Source organism: Mytilus californianus, unplaced genomic scaffold (genome assembly GCF_021869535.1).
Source record: "Mytilus californianus isolate M0D057914Y unplaced genomic scaffold, xbMytCali1.0.p SCAF_9, whole genome shotgun sequence".
In the NCBI taxonomy this organism is placed as follows: Eukaryota; Metazoa; Mollusca; class Bivalvia; order Mytilida; family Mytilidae; genus Mytilus; species Mytilus californianus.
In genome coordinates, this window is record NW_026262745.1 from 30,689,572 (window position 1) to 30,716,844 (window position 27,273).

Consider the following 27,273-nt stretch of genomic DNA (forward strand, 5'->3'; position numbering starts at 1 on the left):
TTATGAAGTTTTACCAAACAGTATTAGCTAAAGTTAAGTATTTAAAAATAAAGATACAATTTCCAACCCAAATAAATCGTGATTGAAACAAAATCATTGTCTTGGCCTGCAAGTGCATCGGTGTCTTTTCAAAACTCAAATGAATAAGGTTCTGTGTTAAGTTTACAAAATTTTGAATTATTGGTTAACATAGAGAATAAGGCAGGCAAAAAATAAAATAAGAATCGAACAATATATTATCAGATCTGTACTTAATGTCTTTTCTGTTGTGGGATGTATAAATATCCTTTAAGATCCAAATCCTAGTTAAAACATGTTCTTCCAGGAAAGTATTTTTTATCTGAAGTTAATTAACTAATTTCTTTAATAAAGAAAAGGGACAGTGTGCTAAAATTGAATGAAGAAGTAAATGTCAATGACACCATAACAGGCATATCCAAATAAAGTTTCCTGACGTCACCAGAATTCAGTGCATTAGTTTGTAAACCATTCGTTTAATATTTTTTCATTATTTTAATAATGATTTAATAATTTTATAAGAACTACCAAAGATTTTAATTTTATATAGTAAGACTATAACTATCAATCTTAAAAGTATCATTAATTTTCTAATCACTTTCGATTGATAAAGAAATCTTTTTAGGGGAGATAACTATTTTGTTCTCCAATCAGGAGGAGAGAAACGCGGGAGTGGAAATTTAGAAATTTAAGAATAGAAAGTATGGCATTTTTTGGAGGAGCAGCGCCGTCTCCTTTTGGAGCAACAGCCACTACATCCACATCAACAGGATTTGGAGGATTCGGCACACAAAATCAAAGCACAGGTTTCATTATATTAATTATTGATTATCAGATTGAACTGCGGAATTTTAGTCTGAAATTTTGTCTGTGTTCTTGGTGCTACTCTTTATATTGGAGTTATAATATTAGAGACATATATCATGTAAATTGTATATATGTCTCTGGGAATATATAGAAAGTTTTACAGGTGAACTAAAGCTTTGCCTTTTAACCCCTAGGTTTGGGTTTGAATCCCGCTTACAGGTACTAAATACATTATTTATGATGTATCATATTATCACAAATTATACTCTGACTGAGTGACTCTGTTGTAAATACATTGTAATTGTAAATTATAATGTGTTTTTCTACAGTAGTTTTTGGAAGGACATCGTGCCACACCACTTTTTCAGATGCCAAGCCCTTTTTGCTGAAATTTTTGGTGGCATGCCCTTTTTTTGTCGTATTTTACGATGACCTGCTGTGATATTGTAAAAAGGGGGGGGGGGCACTTAAGTAAATGACTTGATAGTCATTGGCATCTTCAGAACAATAAAATGATGAGAGGAAACAAATGCTGAAGTACATAAAATGAGGTTCTTATGGGGTTACAAAAAGGGTAACAAGACATTACGTCACAATTGCTGGTTTAACTACGTTAAAATGAAATTGAAAGTAAAAGTTAATAATTAATTATCAGTTTCTTTTCAAAATGAACAACACCACACAGGATATTCTAGTAAGACTGTTTGAGTGAGTTCCCTTTCAAAGAAAACTTGTCATTTTATCAATGTTTATACAGTGAAACCTGCCATAACGACCACCTGCTGTAAACGACCACTTTTCAAGCACCCCAATAGATTTCTCTATATATTTTAACTGTATTAAGCGACCACCTGCTTAACGTGACCAGTGACCACGTTAATTTGTTAAATACGACCACATGCACTGTTTTAAACAGCCACAATTTACCTTGAAGGATCAGCGACTTTAGAAAAATTGTAATCATACCGCCATTTTGATGATCAATGTTGAATTCCCCTCGTTTAAACTCTGCTGATTGTTGAAATTCTAACAATCTGCAATCCTCGATTGAATCAGCTAGAATGGAATCGACCGAGTGAAGACGACTGATTAGGCCAAAATAAATTAATAGTGTGTTTCCTATTTCCCCTCCCAAAAAATTAGGTAGGGTAGGTAGGTAAAACATTTTATTTTATGAAAACATTTTATTTTTTTTTATTGATTGGTCGACAGCCGAAAAAAAGTTCCAAATCAAATAGTTTGATGTGCGGGCTTCTCTGATATTTATAATAGTAATTAAATCTACAGCTTTTTTAATTTTCTGTTTTATATATATAGTTCTGCATCAGAAATATGAAAATAAACCTTAATGAAAATTTTATGCATTTCATTGGTCGTAAAAAGAAAAAGTGTATGTTCTTCATGATTAATTATCTTAAACCAAAAATGGCAGTGAAAAATCTGGCATGGTATGTTATTATGTTGGGCCTCGTTGAACCTAAAAATGTAAATGTCACACAGGGTATACATGTGGAAGCAGATTAGTACCCCTTGAAAACACTGTGAACCGATGCTAAGCAGCAGATAATTATGATTTTTTGAGGGTTAATACTCTGCCCTTGCACCCTCTTTATTTAATATACAGATGTGTTTTGATGTTTGACAGAATATGATGTTGATTGAAGATTGGGTGGTTCTGACAATATTAAAATTCCAGGTTCTGAGAAGAGTGAGAATGTGAAATCTTTGTCTTATTAATGAGGGTAGTAATGCCATTTACCGTCAGGCGTCAAACGGTCATTCTCGGCTACCGTTAGCATCAAATTGGTTAAAATTTTACCTTAATTCATCAAAATATCCATATCGTGATTCTTCAGAGCAAGGATTTGTATATTATACAAATCCTTGGTCAGAGGTCTCAAATAATTATCGTTACCGTTATTTTTGGAAAAATTTTTACGTGATTCATCAAAATCAGTCGATTTTTTGTATCGTCTAAAACAAGGTGTACATTTTATGTCATGCACCAAAAATTACCGTTAACATCGTTTGGCAAGATTTTTTAGCGTTATTCTGTCTACATATAATTGTTCTGCCTAACAGAAGTTCCACTGGAAACTTTGTTATAACCAATGTCATAATATCTGTTCCTGTTGGAACAAATATTCTATACCATTCATTCCGTTAGGAACATATACTGTAATATTTATTCCAGAACACTTTTTCCATTTGGAACTTTTATTATGAAGGAACTTCTATTTCGTGACAATTCGTCATGAAGGTACCTCATTAATCTACTGGTCAAATAAATTGCAGATGTAAATATGACAGGATTTTTTCCCTTTTCTTGTATAAATTGTTATGGGACCAGCCAGAGAAATAAAAAAGAATAAAAGTAGACATGGTGCTGGGGCAGATTCATTTATAAATGAATATGAATCATACACCATGTCTGCCTACTGGGGAAAGCTTCTCAAGTTTCATCTTTCTCGTTCCACATTGTCTGTCCCCTTGCCATCATAAACTAAAAAGCATAAACAGCCGTTTATGTTGCGTCCTGGGCACAATTCTGTACAACATTCGTAAGAGCATGTTTTTACAACAATAGTGTATTGATTTTAGCAGTAAATTTGAACTCATTTTACTATAAAATTGTTAGTCAATTTACCGACAGATACAGTCTGTCCAACCTGGAACGATTCTGACTTTTGGTCCAAAAAAGCACAGGTACAAGACGAGATTTAGTTAATATATGTATATATACTGAATACACTTCATTATATATATACAAATATTTAAAAAAATCTCGCTTGTACCTGTTCAAAGAAGTTGAGCAAAATGCGTCAACTTCGTATTTTTTTCGTCTATAGGTCCGCTTGATGTTCTTCAAAAAGATTCATCATATCGTAATAATCCGGAATCGATGTCATTATATTTTGCGTCCATGTGATCACATTTCGCATATTTGACAGCTAATACGGATCAATACGCTACACGGTTGCCGAAAAGCCATGCTTGTTTATATAAAATCTTGGTCCTTGAAACGCTTTACTTATCAATAATAGGTCGTTTTTATCAAACGCTTTGAAGATCTATACTATTCTAAACGAATAATCGGAACCGGACAGACTGAAAAATCCGGATTTTGAATTTTTGTTTTCATTTTTGTCAATAAAATGTTTAGGGTCGGCGTCGGAAACGGAGGTAGGGTCGGGAAACCGGAAACACACCATTTATTTATTTTGGCCTTAGGCTAGGCCAAAATAAATAAATGGTGTGTTTCCGGTTTCCCGACCCTACCTCCGTTTCTGACGCCGACCCTAAACATTTTATTGACAAAAATTTTTTAAAAATGCTAAAAATCCGGATTTCTCGGTCTGTCCGGATCCGATTATTGGTATAGAAAACAACAGATCTTCACAACGTTTGATAGCAATGACCAATATGGATAAGTAAAGCGTTTCAAGGACCAAGATTTTAAATAAGCAAGCATGGCATTTCGACAACCGTGCAGCGTATTAGCTGTCAAATATGCGAAATGTGATCACATGGACGCAAAATATAATGACATCGTTTCCGGATAATTACAATATGATGAATCTTTTTGAAGAACACCATGATGGACCTATAGACAAAAAAAAATACGAAGTTGACGCATATTGCTCAACTTCTTTGCACAGGTACAAGATTTTTTAAATATTTGTATATATAGTGAATATGTATTCAGTATATACACATATATTAACAAAACCTCATTTTGTACCTGTGCTTCTTTGGACCAAACGTCAGAATCGTTTCAGGTTTGACAGACTGTATCTCATTCTGTCGGTTAATTGACAAATATTACTAATAATTTTAGAGTAAAATGAGTTTAATTTACTGCTAAAATCAATCCAGCTTTTGTTGTAAAAAATGCTCTTACGAATGTTGTAAAAAAGTGTTCTCAGGACGCAACATAAACGGCTGTTAATTCTTTTGAGCTTTTGACAGTTTGAGTTAAAGAATGACGGCAAGGGGGCAGACAATGTGTAACGAGAAATAGAAAGCTTTTCCCAGTAGGCAGACATGGGGTATGATTCATGATCATTTATAAATGAATCTGCCCCGGCACCATGTCTACTTTTATTCTTTTATATTTTCTCTGGCTGGTCCCACAACAGTTTATACTAGAGAAGGAAAAAAATTCATGTCATATCTACAATTGTTTTTGCCATAGATTTAATAAGACAAAGATTTCGCAATCTCGCTCTTCTCAAAGCCTGGAATTTTAATATTGTCAGAACCGCCCACTCTTCAAGATTACATTCTGTCAAACATCAAAACACATCTATATATTAAATGAAGAGGGTGCAAGAGTATTACCCCTCGAAAAATCATAATAAGCCGCTACTTAATTAGCATCGATTTGCAGTGTTTTTACTACTAAAAGAAAGGGAGTAGTAATCTGTTCCAACATGTATACCCTGTGTGTCATTTACATTGTTAGGTTCAACGAGGCCAAACATAACAATACCATGATGAATTTTTCACTGCCATTTTTGCTTTAAGATAATTAATCGGCAATAACTTATTCCTATTACGACCCATGAAATGCATAAAATTTGCATTAAAGTTTATTTTCATATTTCTTACACAGAACTAAAACAGAAAATTAAAAAGCTGTAGTTTTAAGTACTATTCTAAATATCAAAGAAGCAGGCACATCAAACGATTTCATTTGGAACCTTTTTCTGCTGTCATCAATAGAGAAAAATAAAAAGTTTTCATAAAATAAAATGTTTTACCTACCTACCCTACCTAATTTTTTTCGGGGTGAAATAGGAAACACACTATTTATTTATTTTGGCCTTACCACAAAGTTCAACAATCAGAACGTTTATTACCAAGCCAAAGATCGCTTATTACTAATTATTTTAAAGTTCAACTCGTGAGTGGAGTGAAATTGGTTATTCAAACGAAGCTATTGGCAGTTATATGATTGTGACAAAAATTGCCAAAAATGACGATGATGAAGTTAATGATTACACTATAATGAGCATGACTGGATAAAAATAAACTTTTCTTGACAGTTATGATTCAGTTATAAGGAACAAGCAATCAAATTATATTTTTAATTGAATAAAACGTATTCATGGTATTTGAAAGTCCTTGCATAATGAGACAATAAATATAAAATCTTGAAGAACATTTGAGGGCTCTGCACCCTGGGGTATTTTCACAGGAATTAGATTGGACATAACATAGCAAGAACCCTGTCTTGTGATATATGAACAAATTAAAAGAAATACAAAAAGGAAAGGAAATTTTTTTATTACACAATGAGCAGTTCTCATAATTAGTCATTGTGGATATACATATGAGACCAATACAATATTGTTTACCTGTTTACTTACACTAGTACGTTCAAAAGTTAAAATGCACATAAATGCTTTCTTCTATTCAAATTGTGAAACCTGTATTCAAAGACCACCTGTATTAAGAGACCACTTTTGCCTTCTCCCTTGAGTGGTCTCTTAATACAGGTTTGACTGTATTTGCTTGGCTATTTTTGAAGGTTCTGAGTACAAATACTATGGATTATTGAATGGAATTTATTAAGATTACTCAATACTGCAACTTTGCACCTCTGTGAATTTTGAAATACATACAATGTAAAGGGGAACAAGTCAATCAAGTTATAATTATATGATGTGTACTCAAGCATTGTCAAATTGACCTCGAACCAGGTTTTCTGTATTTTGAAGGTAAGGCTTAGATTAAAATTAATGTTTGTTTGTAGTTTACCGACCAACCTTCAAAAATCTGCCCGACTGTGAAAATTTTATTGCTTTTAATTTGAAGAAATTATTTTTAATACTTCTATTGTTGAGATCCGAAACTTCGGGTCTTTCGGAATTTATTTAAAGTCTAGGTCGATTACACGTTTGAAGTTTGGTTTTTCTTACCTTCCTGTCAAGCGTTCATGGGACTGTTTAATGATAAAGCACATGGAAATTGTTATAGGTATCTATGAAGTCATGGAGGAGTCCTTTACGCTGTCGTCTTCTGTCAATTTTAAGACAAATAACAAACAAAAAAGATTAAAAGTAAAATGTTAATACAGATTCAAGCAGAGTTGCACATGGAATTATGTCGATGATATCATTGACGAGGTGCAGCGGATATTCATAAAACCGACACGATAATTGTTTCTGTCTGAAACAAATCGGGTAAAGAATTTTTTGAGCCTGACTTTATGGAACCAATATCAGTGGTTAAACAATTGGACAGCAGCCTGAAGTATGCCGGGGTCCGCTCGACAGTCCGACACCCCTTTAGTCTGATGGTTCGATAGTCCGACAGCTCGATAGTCCGACATTTTGTTAATCCGACAGGGTGACACATTACTATACAAGTTGAGGGCATAAATATTCCCATATTCACCCGTCCGTCACACTTGGGGTGTTTTATTCTGCCCTAAACTTCTGTTAGCTATTTCTCTTCTCTTCTCACTCGCCACTACAATCTTACTTAAAATAAACCATAGTTGACTGTACGGTATTGGTTGAAGACCGTATAGTTGCCTACAATTTCTCACATCTACTTCGATTGAACTTTGGTGGATAGTTGTCTCATTTCTATATATCATAGTGTAAGACGGACTCATTGGGACCACCAGGGTATCAGATTTATGGTTATTTGACTAATGGGGTGTAGGGAAATCTGGATTGCCCCAGATTAATCATGTTAATATAGAACTGTTCACATCCTTCCACAGTCATGACAGTGTACATTGATTTATTTTTTAGACTAGGTGTGTATTTCTTTAGTTCAAAGCTTCCTAAAGATTGCAACTCATGGTCTTAGAAATAAGATCTAAATTAAAACTTTTGCTGAAGGTGTTTTATCTAAGGTCTCTTAACATATACAAATGTAAACAATATTTATCTTTAATGCAGGATTTGGTCTATTTAACCAAACAAAGACAACAGCCCCTACATTTGGAACTAGTGGCTTTGGAACTGCTACTGGTGCAACGACAGGTTTTGGGGCCAGTACAGGATTTGGGTTAGGTGGAACAGCCACAACTCAGCCTACAACAGGCTTTGGCACAGCAACAGGTTTTGGAGCTGCCCCGGCAGGTGGATTTGGAACTGGAACTGCATTTAAAGGTTTTGGAACTGGAGCAGCTACAGGATTTGGGGCTACTGGAGCCACAGGATTTGGAACAATAGGAGGTACATTTATATAAGCTGCAGACTGGACTGTATATTTTCCAGTCCGTCAGTTATTTTTTTGTAGGTATGAACTGAAAATGATATAGTTCTTTAGCTATTTAATCTAAAAGCAGGGAACAAAAAGACAATTTTCACAAGTTTGTTGTCTTTGCAGACCCTGTACAATGTACAAACAAGGTGTACATGTCTTTGTTTAGAAGAAAGGTTTAATGAAAAGCAAATAAATGTTAGAAAGATTGCATATAACATGCCTAAAATAAAACAAACAACCTATCACATTGGACAGCTGTTATTTACCATTAGATAATATGTTTGATGATATATTTATCAACACTGATTATGCTAAAAACTTATCAGGAAAATCAGAATGAATATACTGTCAGTATGTATGGTCTCTTAAATAGTTCAAAGATATTTTAAAATCCAAACTATAATTAGAAGCATTATTACAAATATGTAATACTTTTAAATTGAAACTCCCTGTTAAAGAAGCCTCCTTTGTGTCTAGAAAGTACATTATATGCACTAATTGTCAATCTAAGTATGGAAAATAGATTTCGTCATTCAAATTTCCTTTGCAATGTTTTTAGACATGTAAATTATTATTTTTTCATCATTCATCAAGGAAAAGGGATACAGATGAATGTTTATCAGACAAAATTACCTAAATCTGCTAGGAAATAGACATGTATCAAAAATATGTTTACATGTTTTTCATTTTGTCATTTACTACAGTCAAGGGTCTAACTTAAATAAGTTATTAGAGAAAAATAACATACATTTGTTATTGAGGGCTAAAAAATAAAAAATCTGTGATAACATATATGTATGTTACATGTTTCAAAAGGGGCATTATACATCCTTTGTTTTGTTAAATTGTGTACTAGCTCTATTGATATATATTATAATTGTCTTTATGTATATTAAACTTTAGAAAGATATAAAAGCCCATAGTTCATTTTTGTAGTTTGCCAATCATGCATAATACACACATGTTATTACAGAAAAAATATGCCTGTAATAACTAAAGGGTGTTATTACAGCTTCTCTACATCTCTTCAAAGCCTTTTCTCCTACATATATCACAATGTATTTTAATTTATTGTTATAAATAATGATAAGAGCATGTAATGAGGTTCTGCGCAAGCTTCCTAGTCATTCCCAAGTGTCTCATGTAATAAGTTAAATGCCTGTAATAACTAAGCCTTGTTATTACAGCTAAGTCATCACTTAAAAGCCTTGTCTCATTGATTTACCATGGTTGATCAAAAATGTATTAATTGAATTGGAAAATTAGTTTTCAAGGTTATGTATTAAGTTACTGCGCAAGTTTCAAAAATTCCCAAGTGCCCACTGAAAATAAGATTTTTTATGGTACATTTAACTGATAACAAACATATGTTACTACGGATTAAGAGAAAGTATCCGTAATAACACATGTATGTTATTTTTCTCTAATAACTTATTCAAGTTACACCCTTGACTGTACTAGAAGCTATGGTTTCTGCAATAATGATAAAACATTACCCAAGCTCTTTTATTTCATGTATTTAGAGATTAAAAATGGCTAGTCATTTTGTTTAATTTGTTCGGGGCGTTCTCCTTGTTTTAGGTTCACCACTTTAGCTCTTTCTTAAAAGAGATAAGTTTAGCACATAATACAGTCAGGGGTACTACTTGTACAAGTAATTTTTATTTACTTAAAGAAGTAATTATAATATACTTATATAAGTAAATTTGTAGGATACTTACACAAGTGTATTTTATTTACTTGTATAAGTAAATTATTTTTTGGCCTAGTTATGTCCCTTAGGCATTCAGATTTTTTTACTTATACAAGTAAAAAAGTCATCCTATCTTCTTTTCTTGAATTCGTAGAACTTCTTTGCTCTAACAGAATTTTGAATTGTCTGTCCTTTGCAGATGTCTTTACTATTCATTTAAGTGTAATTTCATGGACAATGAAAATCTCATTTGTCTTTTATCTTTAGAACACTGCTCATTTACACGCCCCCAAGGAGCAATTTTTGAAGGCCTTGCGCAAATACTTAAGATCTTTGCTCAATCAGTTTCTTTGTTGAATTAATGAGATGAAACATTGAACTCTTATCAAAAATTATGAGCTAACCTGAGAAAAATTGTTAAAGGCATGATTTTACATCTCAAAACTTGAGAATTTTTGTGGGATTGTAAAAAAAATTTACTTATACAAGTAAATTTTTTAGAAAATTAAGGGGAGATTATTCAAACAATATAATTAACTTGTATAAGTATATTTTATTTACTTCTTCAAGTAAATAAAAATTACTTGTACAAGTAGTACCCCTGACTGTAATATACATGTACATACAAATTAAAAAGAAACCATGTTTTTATCCCTCCCACCCACCCTATTAGGATCACTATTTGCATATTACATATGTATGTATGTATACATGTAGTTGACTTGTTTTTTCTTGAAATGTCTTAGCTTGCAACTTTAGTGAAAGGTCGTTTGCCTTTTTTTGTTGTTGTTGTAATTTTCAGAAATTTTAACCTTTTATAGATGATTGTGGTGTTTAGTTTTAATATGACATATTGTTTAACATAACATTGTTTCTTTATGCGTGTTTGCATATTTTCATTTTGTATGCATATTTGCATTTGATTTATATTATCTGATTATTAAACACCACCTTTCAATGCCAGCACAGACTTCAGTTTTAATATAGCCACTCTGAAAGTACAGTACAAATTATGAAAATTTTTCTCGTAAACTCTCAAAAACAAATAGACTTAGATATAGGCATATGAAATAAATGTATTAAAATATTGTACATTAATTAGGATAAAAACCTATTCAAGCTGAATCTTGCATAAAAACTACAAATAATTCTAAAATAAATTTTTTTGTTAAGAAATACAGTGTTCCTAATTATTTCAAACAGTGTAAACTGACACCTGTCTTCTCTGAACAAAATCTACACGCAAAAATATTTTGTTTAGTTAGAGACAGTTTTGAAAGGATTTGGTTTAATTCATTTTCAAAGTAATAACTTTCCCATGTCTGTTTTTTATTTTCTTGCATAAATTAGGTCCCCAGTTGCAAGCTCAGCAGCAACAACAAGCACAACAAGCACAACAATCTAGTCTGGAATTACTGGGCACTGCTGTTACACTGCCACAAATCTATGGAGATGAGAGGGATGCCATCATTGCTAAATGGAACCAGTTACAAGCATATTGGGGCACAGGAAAGGGATTTTACAGCAGCAATGGTTTTGTAAACTTTACCCCTGACAATCCTTATTGCAGGTTTAAGGTACATGCTCTGACATCAGTTGACACCTTTCAGTCAAAATAAAGGAATTAATTTCATGAAATGGGTTTGCCATTGAAGATGTCATTCATTTATTTTTATTTTTTTAGAGTAGGCGGAAGATACCAACAGGAGAATCAAACTCATTAATCGAAAAAGAGAGACCAACAAATTCATGAAAAAAATTAAGAAAACAACTAAAAGACAAGTTTACACCAGTCTACAAATCACTACATAAAAAACTAAAGACTCTAAAAAATAAAATAAAACCCCCATCAATACCCTGGCATGATTTCAGGTGCTCACAAGTGTTAAGCAGTATCAATTGAAAATATACTGGTATATCATGTATATACACAATGATATACTTGTGTAGAAGTTCTTTTTAGATAACTAATTTAAAGATTTAGAGGAATAAAGTATCTGTGAAATTTTATTTACAAGCACTGTTACACTTTCTCACAGCAGTTTTATTGGTGGTGATCATTTTATGGTAAATCATATCATGTTTTTCTTGATAATAAAAATGCATTAATTTTGTAGCAAACAATTACAGCGTAATGATGTCATGATCATTGGCATTATTCAAATTTTGTGGAATAAAAACTGTTATAAATATCTTTTAATACAACAATGTGATTATTTTCATATATAAATTGAATAATTTAATTAATGTCAATAAAATACATTTATATAACAAAAAAATTGTAAGCTAATGTATTTTTAATTGCAGGCAGTAGGATACAACAGATTACCAAGGTCCAGAAATGAGGATGGACTGGTCTCTGTTGTGATAAAGAAAAAAGAATCAGAGGTTACAGCACAACAACAACAAGTGGTAGACCAGTTGTTTAAAATTCTTGGAAATAAACCTCATCTGTCTGTGTGTGTGGAGGGAATCAAAACTCTTCCTGATGATAAGTAGGTTATTTTCCCCAAATACATTTAGGAATTTAAGGCCGTTAAATTTACCTGCATTTAAAACAAGGACTTTCAAAAATCCAAAATGCAACATCAAAACAGCATGAACAGAAATTTTTACCTAATACCAATTTAACTGTGTGGAGCAAAGCACACTTAACAAAGTCCATGCACACCACGGGGGGATCATTTCCTATTATTGGGTGTACAGGGATGTGCCAAAAATATGGGTCATAATTTTGCGAGAATTTATATAAAAATGACCCTCCTTTTTATAAACATCCTATATTAAAATGCATTTACGTTTGATAACTGTATATTGATTTGGGGCAAGGATCCGGTAGTTTTTTACACAATTTCGGTCATTTTGAGATGTCTTAAAAGTTACCCTTTTTTTAAATTGTTGATTTCACACTCACTAGATTCATAGCATCAACGAACTTGTATTGACTGTTTCATCGCATTTACTTCGTGAATTTTCTTACCATTCTACTTAAAACGTCGAAGAAGAGTTTAGGGAGGGCATCAGTTTAAAATTGAAATTATTTTAATGACTCAAAATGGTTAATTTCTCAGACATCGCTAATGTTTCTTTCGATTTAGGATTTTGAAGACGAAATTAAAACTGGAAGTTTTGTGACAATACTAAAGTACAAGTAATTCCGGACTCATTTCCGGTATTCGTTTTGTTTATCAAATTGACAGGAAATCACCGGGTGTTTAATTTTATTAACTTTGAAAGTGTTTAAATATAATAGATATTAGTTGCATTGTTTAATTAAGCATGAAATCATTTTGCATTTTATAATTAAGTGTCCTATCTGTTGAAGACAATTTCATGCATGCATATTACACAGTAAATAAAGCATATGTGTTACTCATGAAATAATACTTTTTTCTTCGTTAATTAAATTAAGTTTAAATTTTTAAATCAGAATTATTGATTATCTTTGTTGAAAAGTAATTAAATAATGAATACATTTGTCATGGAATTTTGATTTCTTTATGATATTAGTTCTAACTTGTGATCATTGTCAGGTGTGAATTAAAAATACAGGTAAAAAGTGATTAGCAATCATTAGCAAATATTTCCTTGAGGCATAATATAGTTATTAAGAGGGCCCTCAGGATTATCAAACTATACTGGAGTGGCAGTTATATTACAGGAAAGGGATTATAACACAAAAACAAGTGCAAAATGGCTATGAAGAAACCCAATCTGAATGAAATGACCGAAATTATTTCTGTAAAAAAATAAGATTAGTCCTTAATCCCAATTTTTTGTTTAGGACAAATAGCTTTCAGTTTCGGACTTGACTGGCAAATATGACCATTTCTGGACCCTTGATTTGGGGTATGTATGATCTACATATCATATATAAATATGCTATCTTACATTATTACTGGTCAATCATATTATTAAATTAAATCAATTCAAAAAGTTCACCTTTCAAATAAGTCCACCCCACCCCCCCCCCCCCCCCGTGATGCACACAACACATGTATTTGGAATGACTTTTATAAAGCATGCTATTTAAACCCAAAAGTTTGGAACTAAAATGATATAAATATAAAAGTCTGAAGATGTGGTATGATTGCCAATGAGACAACTCTCCACCATAGACCAAACGACATAGAAGTTGATAACTATAGGTCACTGTATGACCTTCAACAATGAGCAAAACCCATACCACATAGTCAGCTATAAAAGGCCCCAAAATTACAAATGTAAAACAAGTCTTAGAAAGCACGAACATTTAAAAGGGCCTATGTAGGACAGGTAAATCTTAATCTGATGGATTTACAATCTCAGTTTTAGCACTGTTTATACAATTGGATGTATCAAATTCACTTCTTTCTTATTTTAAAAGTTTACTTTTAAAAAGGCCAACAGCTTTTTGATAACTACAGTAATGAAATATTAGGTTTGAAACAGATGCTGTCATACATTTTTTAAAAACATATCTCTGAATTATTAAATGATCTATGTCAAAATTGTGTTACTTTTTTTTCTAGAACTGAACTAGTTATATACATCTTAGAGAGACCAGCAAGTGGTCCTGCCAAAAGAATAACAGCAAGTGAGCTGTTCCAGTTCCTGAACACACCCAATATAAAACAACAAATTACAACACAGCTTGCGGCAGAAGATATTTGGCAGAAAACTGGGTTTACACCAGAACAACTGAAAGTTTATTTAGAAAACCCTCCTGCTGGTTAGCTTTCTGAAATCTTTTTAAAAATGCTAATTTTATCTATGACATGATTGATGTCTAGCAGGAAAAGACAAGAAATGTCTCTATAGGATACCACTAACACTACCACATTACCAAGTTTTCAGTGAGCTGCAATATCTGGGTCAAAACCCAAATTGGCATATCTATTTTTTTTCGTTAAAATTCACTTCATATTTAACATGTGTATTAAATTTCAAGTTAATGTGACCACAATCATGACAATTTCATGGTATCCTATCTTAACTTAAAACTTTAACCTGAAACTGGATGTAGCGAATTACTGATGTCAAAATATTAAGGTAACTGGTCAAAAACAATACAATCTTTAAATCAATTATACTAAGGGAAACCTTCATTCTAATGCAATCATTTTGTGTCAATGGACAATCAGCATCAAATTCTCTATTTTCCTGTCTGTAACTAAGGGAAGCTGACTTTTTGAATCCTGGAATGTATTGACATTTATTTTCTCCAAAAATAAGCAAAACATATCACATTTTGCACTTAGAAATCTTCTTTATATCAAACTTTACATTCTGAGGCCGACAAGAAGCCAGAAAAATCTAGTGTTTACGTTTTACATCGGAAGCATACCAATGACGTCACCTGGTTTAGGTACCAAAGAAGGTAACATCATTTTGCTGAATGTTGGCTTAATGAAAATTCAACACTGAAATAGTGACTAAAATTGAATGAGTTGTTTATTTTTCATTAGGATAGAGATAACTGTATTGTATTTGAAGCTTTGCCAATGTCCATCTGTAGTTGTACTGTCGCAAATATCTGTTTATCTTTCTCAGCTTCTCGTCGCCAGGTTAACTCAATTTGTGGCAGTAAAACTACCGATGGACGACCTCAAAGATTCAAATACAATACAGTTATCTCTTAAATGACAGGAATGGAGATTGAGTGTTTTATATTGTAGGAATTCATCCATTCATTTGGGAGCAGGCAAAGTTAGATAACCCTGACCAAGAGAACTTGATCCCTGTTCCAGTAGTAGGATTTAATGCTTTACAACAGAGAATGAAACACCAGGAACAGCAAACAAAAGCTCATCAACAGAGACTTGATGTAATATTACCGTATAGCGGGTTATTTTCGTGGGGTGTTTATTTTTCGCTTATTTTGGCAGATTAACGAAAATTGCGAAAATAAATTCCGCGAAAATTTATGCATACTTTGGGTACTTTCTAATAGCTAAAGCGTTTTGTGAACGATCTATTTTTCCCGGTCTGCAAGTCAATAGCAGTATATGTTAGTTTAAACAACATAAATGCCAAATGGGCATTGTACATACATGTATTTTATAAAATGACTGTCACGTGTGTATACCCTTATTAATAAGTGTCAATTAGAATAAGAGTGTAAGGTACTCTGATCAGATAATTACCCTTATTAATTAGTGTCAAACTATACAAGAGTTGTAAACACTCATGATAATTTTGTAACCTAATTAGTAAGTACATCAAAGGTCCGGTCAATTTCGTAACTAATCAACCGTAAAATTTACAAGAAGTTTGAATACCTGTAACAAATATCTAAGTCATCGGTATTCTATTTATTAACTGTACGTATCAGAATATAATCAATAAATAAGACGTCATTTAGGTAAAAACAAATCATTTTACCATAACAATAAACACTTACTTGTTTGTCAAGTTTTACAACTTTTTAACTGCAACAGTTTCAGTATCCACCAAAATATTTAATTGGGATTTGAGAATCCACCAAAATAAAAACCGCCAAAATTTTTCGTATACTTTGTTGCCCCTAAATCGTGAAATTTTACACCCGCGAAAATAACCCGCTTTATGGTATTTTCCATTGTTTCTTTTGCCTGGGTAGGAATGTGACATGAGCATACTCATTTACTCTTGTATGTCATTAAATTTGTTAAAGTTTGCTCTTTCAGTCTGTTATTTTGATTGAGACTTATAGAAATGTGTTTGTGATATTATATATACCACTATAATGCAGTGCATGCTGATTGAGTCTGACCTACAATTCACGCTAAAGTGGTTTGTTTAGGTCCATTGTAGAGAATGGTCTTTGGTAATTCATAAGATTTGACCTTTGAATTTTGTAAAGTTCAATGTTTTTCAGTAAAAATTTGGTGACTTTGAATAACATTTCATGTATAAACAATTACTATTGAAATGTTGTACACTAACAAAGGCAGTTTGATAATATGAATTCTGTCTTTTGCTGACCTCAGATGTTGTTTGGTTTTTGTTTTGCCAGATTATGAACTGCAGTTCATTAGAATTTCTGAGTCTTAGTAATTGAGAATCTGTGTTTACTTGGGTTGTAGGGGTTGCTACATAACAATGACATATAACCCATACACTCCTTTTTATTCATATTATATAGCAATACTTACATAATAATATAAAAATAATGACATCACCAGTTGAAAAACTTAATTGAAATAAAATTGAAAATGTAAATGGGGAATGTGTCAAAGAGACAACAACCCGACCAAAGAGCAGAAAACAGACGAAGGCCACCAATGGGTCTTCAACACAGCGAGAAATTCCCTCACCCTGAGGCGGGCTTCAGCTGGCCCCCTAAACAAAAATGTGTACTAGTTCCAAGGCTTCCAAAACGGTCATATATTCCGGACATTTGTATAATGTCCGGTAAAAGTCCGGCTGGGCAAAGCATGAAACGGTCATCTACTTTTTTTAGTTTTCAAGGCTTTCTTAAGAGACGGTCATTTTAACATAATTCGCGATCTTTTTGACCCAACCTTTTGCCTTTAACAGCCACACATTTCCGGTCATAAAAGTGACATGATCATTAAGTACTATCAAAACAACCCCTACTTTAATACCTTCTTATTTTAATCAAGGCTAATTAGTTGTCGAACAGCTGAAATTTACCTGTTCAGGTGACAGGTAAACTATTTTGAACCGGACATTGATCGGTCTATTCAAAGTTGTTTTCTTACATTTCACCGGTTTGCATCTAATTAATTTAGTCAAAAAGATTTAAATTATCAGAAATACATTTACAAATATGATTTGATGAAAAAATTAAAGAGGTGAAAATGAAAATTGTCATAACCATGTTGTTTGAACCAGAGACATATCTCTGTTTGAACTAGTACACGTGTGCGCATGTGCGCAGGTGTGAAATTTAATTATTCATCCTAATTTCTTCAAAAAATGTTTAAATTGTCATTGATACCTTTATCTCTTGTTTATTTCGAATATTTTCTTGAAGAAATAACTTAGAAAGAACTACTTACACTCATTCATGCTTTGCAAACGTACACGGAATTTACGTATCCGTCTCTGGTCCATGTTTTACCATTGTCACGATAACATCCGTAGATTTAAAAACGAAAGTAAAGTTTTTGACAACGTTATTTTGCACAAATAAAGAGTCTAAGGCAGATATAAGTATGCTGATGTTGCACACTTCGAATGATGCACTGCCAATTTAACAGTTTACGTCATAACTTCGAATTTGAATCAAAGAAAGTTTAATATTGTTTTTGTTTAAATTATGTCAATCATTGGGATGGCCAACTCGGCAACTGATAACCATAATTGCCTTTTGTTTATTTAGTCTTACGGGATTAAAATCGGGATAAAATATAAAATGTCCAGCTGGCTAAAAATAATTTTGGAAGCCCTGACTAGTTCAGTGTGTCTATTGGTCAAAACATGAATCTTTTCTGTTAAACAATACAATGTATAACAATTAAAACATGTTTGAATTTCTTAGTTTTAAGTATAAAATGTTTCATTACTGTATTGTTAGTTGTTAGTTAGTTTCATAATTTTTTCAGATGATAGCAAATGAATTACAACAGTTCCAACAAAAACAAAATAATATGATGTCAAAAATGGATGAATACAAAAGAAAACACATAGAACTGAGTCACAGATTACTACAAGTGGTGGTTAAACAGGAAATCTTCAGAAAGATGGGTTACGCAATACAGGCTGATGAAGAGCAACTCAGGGTCCACTTAGAGAAAACTCAAGCAGAATTAAATCATCCTACACAATTTAAAGTAAGATAATATATTTTGCAAATTTATTGTTTCTTTTTTTTGCTCACTTAGCCCAAAGGGCCATTCTAGCTCAACACTTGATTTCCTTCGTTGTATGTATACCGGTAAAACATTTAAGTTCTGTCTCTATGAGATGAAATATAAAGATCATATCTGGGAACCAGTAGGTAAACAAAACAAAATATCAGTTCAGTATCTCCCCAATAATGGCTTGGTTTGTGAAACCTCTATTTCCAAGGTACAACCTATAGACATGATGGATAGAGAGAAAATGAAAACAGCAAACATAAACAGTAGGACAAGATCTAACATCTAATATAAACATGGTCAACATTGAGTTCTGTTATTAGTTTTCCTCAAAAGACAATTGTTCAATAATTTTTGTGTTTTTTTTTTTGTTTTTTTTTGTGGAAACAACTATATTAGATAAAGAGAAAATGAAACCAGAAAAAATGATCAGCAGGACAAAATCTATAAATAAGTTAACAAGTTATTTCAGTATTTAAACTGGACAGCAGAGCTCCAGATAAGCTGCTTATTTGCGTGATCACGCAATACAAATAATTAAAAACCCAATGCAATTGCCCATTGCAGGGTTCAATAACCCAATTAATTCAAAGGAAAACCCAATTAGAATTCTTCTGGGCGTTTATCCAATTAGCGTGTGATATGCTGTCTAGCCTGGGATCCTGGCCAACTGATCGACGAAGTATTAGATTGGGTCAGGATGCCAGGCTACATGCTGTCATATTTTTTCGAATTGCTCGGGATTTATCATAACATACAATGAATTAAAACGAAAGTAAATGTCCGATAAAAATATTGAATAGAAGCATGTTTTCGGCTTCTTTTTGATAATTGAGGGAAAGTTATGATGATAACAAGACTCAGCTAGTGATTTTAGGAAGCGTCTATTGAACGCACGGGCCTGTTTGAAGGTATGAGAACATTGCTATAAAACGATAAACACGGGGTTTCGTCAAAAACAAAATCAGTTGGAAAATGTGAAAGGCCAAATCAATTATGACATGATATGTAGTTGAAAAGCATCGGAAACCAAAAGTTCTGATAAGGGACAACTTAACCCAGATTTATGTAAATTGAATTAAACAAAAACAGTTTATATATTATTTTTTTTTTCATTTTAGTTGATGAATGAATACACATATCCGTTTTTTACGTCAAATTACGCAGCTTGACACTTTCTTTGTTTTGGTCTAATTGTTCTGGATGCTTAAGATAGTTGTCTTATTGGCAAGTGCAGTATAACATTGTCATTTATTTACTTGATGTTGCAGAATTATTTGTAAATTTAAGTTGAATGTGGTCTCCATCATTAAACCACCCTATAAATCTCAAGGTTTTGGGGTATATCTTAAATCTGGGAACTACTTTTTATTGTTATTAAAAAGTAGATCTGGCAAATAGGTGAAAGGACTGGCAAAACTTTCTTACAGCACCTAAATTTCACATATATTACATAAAAATCTAAACACTTAGCCACACCTACCCCAACTATAAACTGTAGGGTGATCATATGGGATCTAGAAAGGCAATTAGTTACTGTCCAACTAGTGACACCAGCTGCAGTTTACATAAGTTTTGAGAAAATACAAAACTGACAGAACGTTTAAAACGGGACACAAATTAAACGTACAATTGTTCGTCAGTGAATAAACCCCAAAAAAAAAACAGCTAAGCACATATACAAAGAAAGAAACAAATTTAAGATGGAAACACATCTGGGGTTGATATAATGTGATTATAACATGCCTAAATATTCAATATTGTGTTGATGAAAAAACCCAATACATTAAGGAGCTTGGTGGTGAAAAACCCAATTTGATATTTGCTTGAGGGGTGAATTGGAATTGATAATGCAATTAAAAAACTTTATCACCCAATTACATAAAAAAATGGTGGGTAAAAACCCCAATTTGTGAATTCTTATCTGGAGCTCTGGGACAGAATTCAATTTTATTTTGATCATATGTTGCTATTTGTTCCCCATGTATACCAGAGAGATGTACCAAATATTTCTTGGTGCCTATTTGAATTAGATAATGGAATTTCCTGATCATGATTTCTGTATAACTAAAGGTCTAATTGTGCATGTTACAGAATAAGGGAGACAACTTCTACTGAAATTAATGAAACAAAAAAGCATTTTCTTAATTTTCAATGGCACATTTAGAATTATTGACTTCTTAGTGAATCAGTTTAAGACCCATTGGTGGGCTTCGGCCGTTTTCTGATCTTTGGTCGGGTTGATGTTTCTTTGACACATTCCCCATTTCCATTCTCAATTTTACTATGTAAAAAAAGTATAACAAAAATACTGAACTTTGAGCTAATTCAAAAAGAGGAAGTCCATGAAAACTGACAAAATCAAATGCTATCAATCAACAGAACAAGTGAAAAACAACTGCTGTATTCCTGACTTGGTAAAGGCATTTTAAGAAGAAAATGGTGGGTTCATTTGTAGTAGGATTTTTTATGACATTGAAAAAAAATCAAAATATGTGTAGTTAATCACAATGAGATTACACGTACCTTTAATAATGTTAACAGAAAAAATCTAGTCATTTATTTTTTTGTAACTTTTTTGTTTACTAATCCTTGATATGACTATTTTCAGGGAAGGCTAAATGAATTAATGTCCCAAATCCGTATGCAGAATCATTTAGCAGGAAATAGAGCTGATTTTAGTTACCAAATGGACCCATCATTACAACAAGAAATTAAACAGGTAAGCTTTAACAAAGTTGTGGTGTGCATATGTTCTTTTATATTAAATAATATTAGTGTTACAGTAAACATTGAGATTAAACAGAAAAATGCCACTTACTTTTGATATATTGACATTAACATTCTTTTCAGTTGACAAAACACAAAAGACTTCAGCCAAGTAAAATTTTTGTCAAAAGATAATGTTTGCAATGGCTCAGTTCATATGAAAGTAATAAAAACACTTTTTTTCTATCAGTTGAAATGGCTTAACTCAATCAAAAGACATATTATTAACACCAGTCAACATACACTGAACAAATAAATTTGATCTATGATACAATGTAAATACAAAATAAATAAACTAAGGGAAGAATAATTAAAGTAACATGTTATACCGCTGTGAAATGTTTAACAATTTAAGAAAAACAATATGCTTGAACAAAAATATCAGCCATTTGCAATTACTTTAAACACAGGTAAATGAAAATAATTGTGTTGTCAAATTAAAGTTTTTGGTTAAAGGAAGCTATTAAGTCGGCAGTTTTACAGTAATAAGTTGTATGGTGTGAGCTCACACATATCTGATCTGTCAGACACCTACATGAACTTTCCCATTTGCCAACACTTTGAACTTTTTAATATGTGAATGAATGTAAAACTTCTTGTCAAAATTAGTCAGGTAGCTTTTAGCTATGGGGAAACAAACAATAATTTTGCATGGTCATAAGATGATAAAGGAGGATAAGACTTGCTTTTCCCCATCACATATTTATATGCCTGTTTCAAATCAAACTTATATGATTGATGATGTGTCAGTTATGTATACTCCTTATTTCCTATTTTTATGAAAATACATATTTATTTTGTTTTCAGCTTCTGAAACAGCAACAAGATGGTCTGAAACATTTAATACAAATTGTAAAAGACGATTCTCATGATTTACAATTAATGGAACAAAGTTTACAGGAATCATCACACAGAAGATAGCGTTTATTGTGTCATGTTATAGCTTGGAGATTGATATATTTAAGACTATTTCATTAAAAATATATGAGACATTGTCAAAAAATTGTTAATAAGATCGTGGACACTGAAAGTTTAATAAGATGGTGATTGACTTACTTATCATGTCACCTACAAATTATTTTATGATGTACACTGTTAATTCCATTGCAGCAATTGCATGAACTTCTTCATCATAATGTTCTTATTGTTATACAGTTATACCTATAATGATCAAACATTGTTATATTTTATTGGACACAAACAGAATATCATTAAACAAGGGTTTATATTAAAATATTGTCACACATTGAATAAAACCTCATTTATTGTTCCACTGCATTGGATGTTGTATGAGGACTTTTCTGACTATGTCAGTGAATGACATCCTTTTCAACACCTTATATAAAATATGGAGATGTGTAATGATTGCTGATGAGACAATTATCCAACAAGGTGTAATAAACATGGATTTAATCAATTATATGTTACCATACAATACATCAATGGTCTTGCAAAGTACACAAAAATTGAACTTTGTAAAAATTTCCAAAGGTCAATGTCCAGAGCATGACTGAGAGATTGAATATATTCAGTATGCATTTTAGTTAAATCAGATCACCATTTAAGTGACTGCAGAATTGTATGTTTTTAGAGGAGTTTTCTGATTAGTTAATTGTAATTTGCAATTTTTTCAGAAAGATTGTGGGACCTGACTCATATTCATGCCCTTTGTTTTTCTAAAAAGGAAAATTGTTCAGTGAATTATTTGGTCAGTTGAGTTGTAGAAGTGTTTAAGCTTATTACTGTGAATTCATTTATTTTCATTGGAATAAGTATTTGATAGTTTCATTATTTGCTCCTTTCAAAGAATCTAAAAATTTTATTCTAAACAATATTAATCAATCCACAGTATGTGATTTCAGGTCCTATGTTACAAAAAAACATGTTTTTGTTTCCTTATTATGTGTGTTCGTCCAATTGTACTGCATATCAACAACAATGGAACTGTTAGAAAATCCTCTTGTATACAGGCATCATGTGCCTCCTATATTTGAGCTCACATTGGATTATACTCTGACTGACCTATTGCCATCACTTGTCCTTGTACATTTTTAGCTCACCTGGCCCAAAAATCTTCTCCTCTGAAACTAATGGGCCAAAATTAACCAAACTTGGACACAATCATTATTGTGCTATCTAGTTTTAAAATGTTTCCGATGACCGCACCTGCCAACCAGCATGGCCGCCAGGGCTAAAAATAGAACATAGGGGTAAAATGCAAGTTTTGTCTATTATTTTGAAAACCGTAATGAACAGAGAAAATCCATATACATCAAAATTGCCAGACAACTTCTTATAGGAGTTATTGCCCTTAAATGACAAATTTTACCATTTTTGTTTTCTTTTTTGCCTTTTATCTTGAAAACTATAATAGATACAGAGAAACATTAAATACAAAAATGATCAGCAAGACAAGTTCTACAAATAAGTCAACATGGTCGAAATTGTCAGCTGACTCCTTATAAGAGTTATTGCCCTTTGATGATGATTTTTACCAATTTTTTTTTATCTTTAAAATTATGATAGATAGATAGAAACTTAAATAAGCAAAAATGATCAGCAAGACAAGATCTACCACTAAGACAATATCGAGGAAGTCGTCCTATGTTTCTGGGAATAATTGCCCTATTATGACGATTCTTACCATTTTTTGGGGGGTTTTGCCTTGCATGATGAAAACTATAATAGATTATTAGACACTTTAATTCACAAAAATGATCAGCAAGGCAAGATCTACTAACAAGTCAAATTTTGCTGATAAAATCTTTATAGGAGTGATTGCCCTTAAATGAGGATTTTTTTACCCTCTTTTGTGTTTTGAGCAAAAACTAAAGAAGATAGAGAGAAACTAAACAGACTAAATGATCAGAAATACAAGATCAACAAAACGGAGATTTTTGTCATGAATTCTTTTCTCTTCTATAATGTTGGAGAGTGTCCTTTGTTGAATATGCACAAAGGTCAAGGTGAACGACAGAGGCTCTTTAGAGCCTCTAGTTTCTAAATTCTCCTCTCAAAGACCCCTGCAGCTTCTAGTAAAAAGTGTTTTTGTTCCTGCATATCAAACTTGACAGCTGTAGCTAAATATAAAACATAAGGTTAAAATGGAAGTAAATGTCTTATATCACCAAAAATCAATGCAGGTATTTTTAAATAGCTAGAAAGTATTTAGCTCACAAGGAAGCTTTTAAACCAAGAGTTCCAATTGGTGAAGTTGAAATCATCCCTTCGTAAATTTTACGGACGCCATCACGAGTTGGTTGACCGTTATGGAATAACTGTTTCACAGATGATATCAGATATGTTCCTTATGTCGTAACTACAATACCCTTCCCTTTTCACGAATGTGACCTACCGAATTAGACAATTTACCGGATTTGTAATAACATAAGCAACACGACGGGTGCCACATGTGGAGCAGGATCTGCATGCCCTTCCGGAGCACCTGAGATCATCCCCAGTTTTTGGTGGGGTTCGTGTTGTTTAGTCTTTAGTTTTCTATGTTGTGTCATCTGTACTATTATTTGTCTGTTTGTCTTTTTATTTTTGGCCATGGCGTTGTCAGTTTATTTTCGATCTATGTCCCTCTGGTATCTTTCGTCCCTCTTTTAAAGTGAACACAAAAACGAATTGTAAATTCTGGGACTTGATCTTTTGGGGTTACACTAATGCCCTGACGATTGTCCTGACCGATATGAAAATGCTAAATACTTTTTTATTATTGAAAATATTTACTTTAAATTTGGAACCAAGCAAGATGACAACATTTCTTAAATAGATGCAAGAAAAATACTTTTAAGAGCTAGAAAACTTGACCTGACTAACTTGGACTTGTACTGATTGATGTAATGACCGATATGAAACTGCTAAATACTTTTTTATATTTTTAAACGGATTGACTTTAAATTTGGAACCAAGCAAGATGACAACATTTTTTTAATAAATACAAGAAAAAAATTAGAAAAAATATCTTTAAGAGTTAGAAAACTTGACCTGACCAATTTTGACTTTTGCTGACTAATGTCCTACCCTATATGAAACTGCTACATACTTTTTAAAGGCAGTGCTTTAATGCCTTTCTAGTTGCCGTGTTAATCTTTCTTTCCGCGATATCCAACGTATCTACGTGGGGGGTCATTAGGCTCCAAGTAGATCCGGAAAATGTTGATTCTCTCCTCTTCTTATTGTGATATAAAATGTTTTTTGTTTCATTTCATTTACATTGGGAAAAAGAGAAACGATCATTGTGTTTTGTTAGTTTTAAAAACTTTTGATATATTTGTATTTTACATTATAAGCAGTCAACCGATTGACAAACTAGAATTATTTGAATTCCGTGTGGAAAGAGGTCGGGTTAATTTCGAGTGTTATCTGCAATCTAGATGTTTATAAATCATTTCAGTCGTTGATATAATAATTAAAGGTCGACTGAACATGTATTATATTATACAATTTAAAGCGCATTTCTGTTTATGCACGCAAACCCGTCTAACGTTATTGTTATTTCGCAATTATATAAAGTAGCAAATTATCGTTCCTGAGTAGGTGGCGCCTTGGTAGTCGATCCTGTTCTTCAACTTCCGGTTTCTGCACTGTGCAACTATTACAATTGCATTTTTAATTAACGATGCCAAGTACTTGTTGTTGTGTACCTGGATGTCATTTAAGAGGAGGACATGCATTTCCAAATGACTTAAAAAGAAGGAAAAGTTGGATCAACGCCATGGCCCATACGCAGATTGGACGAGAACACGATGAACACGATGAAATCGTGGAGTCCATCTCAATCAGCTGTTGTTTGCAAGGCACATTTTACTGAAAAAGACTACGTGCAGGAAACTATTCATGGTAAAACTCTATTTTCTTTTTAAAATATATAGTTATATATGTAATCGCCATGCAAATAAACCAAAGTCTGTTTACAACCGCAATTATCGTTTTAGAAAAAAAGGGGGTGGTTAATTACGTCATAATTTTTTGGATTACGATTCAATGTGATTCAATGTGATCTGTTTGAGATTTTTTGGTGCTTGCTACAATTATAATGATTTCTTACAAGAGGTATAATATCATACTGAGAATTATTTTAGCAGTAATTATTCTTATGTAGTAATGACAGGAATGCATAAGCTATGCCTCATAGACTTTCTTGAAAAATATCAATGACAATGTTAACAGGAACAAAACAATGACATGTTCTCATCTATATTATAGTTATTTAGGTACAAACAATGTATGTTTGTTGCATACGTCTCTCATTGTTTGTCCTTTGGATTTACATAACATACATTTTGATGTACATTGATTCAGGCTAACATAGTTTTATCCAGATTGTAATGAATAAATCTAGTTAATATTTTGCCAGGTAGTACAAAGTATGCATTGCTAATGGAAGTTCATTTAATTATCAAAAAAGTAATGTTTTATAACCTTTTTCAGGGCGCAAACCCATCATACAGAGACTTAAGTCTACTGCCATTCCCAGCCTATTTTCCTGGACCAAGCAAGAGACTGAATCGTCCGCAAAAAAGAAAAATCAGGGCAGTTTCCTGTGAAAACAAAAGAACTAAACTTGATGAATATTGTAGTAGAAATCTAGAGGAAAGTTTTGATTGTAAAGTTGGTTTTCCTGAAGAAGTCATTCATACTGCAGACAGGATTTATGACTGTCCACCACCAACTGCCGAGCTACTGTTGAGCTTCACAGATGGAATTACGCAAACACCATCAATGCCTATATTTTCAGCAGAGAATTTTGAAATGAAGACACGTGACACAGCCATGCATTTTTATACTGGTTTAGAGTTGTATACTTCATTTTTATTTGTTTTCACCACACTTGGTCAAGCAGCACATTGTTTGAGATACATATATTTTCAAATTGATAGGGTGTCATTTGAAAATCAGTTTTTTTATGACTTTGATGAAATTGAGGCATTATACAACCAACTTTGAACTGTCTAGATTCTAGAT

General features: G+C 32.5%; 1 protein-coding gene across 1 annotated transcript; it reads left to right on the plus strand.

Annotated features, from left to right (window-relative positions):
• The first annotated feature begins 663 nt into the window (after window positions 1-663).
• LOC127715975 (nuclear pore complex protein Nup54-like) lies at window positions 664-22,545 on the plus strand. The gene is made up of 9 exons (XM_052222078.1): window positions 664-824; window positions 7,743-8,021; window positions 11,096-11,322; window positions 12,053-12,240; window positions 14,257-14,456; window positions 15,403-15,551; window positions 18,277-18,504; window positions 21,143-21,253; window positions 22,108-22,545. Exons 1-9 carry the CDS (start codon window positions 722-724, stop codon window positions 22,219-22,221), a joined length of 1,599 nt encoding a protein of 532 aa, XP_052078038.1. The 5' UTR covers window positions 664-721; the 3' UTR covers window positions 22,222-22,545.
• The last annotated feature ends 4,728 nt before the right edge of the window (window positions 22,546-27,273 follow it).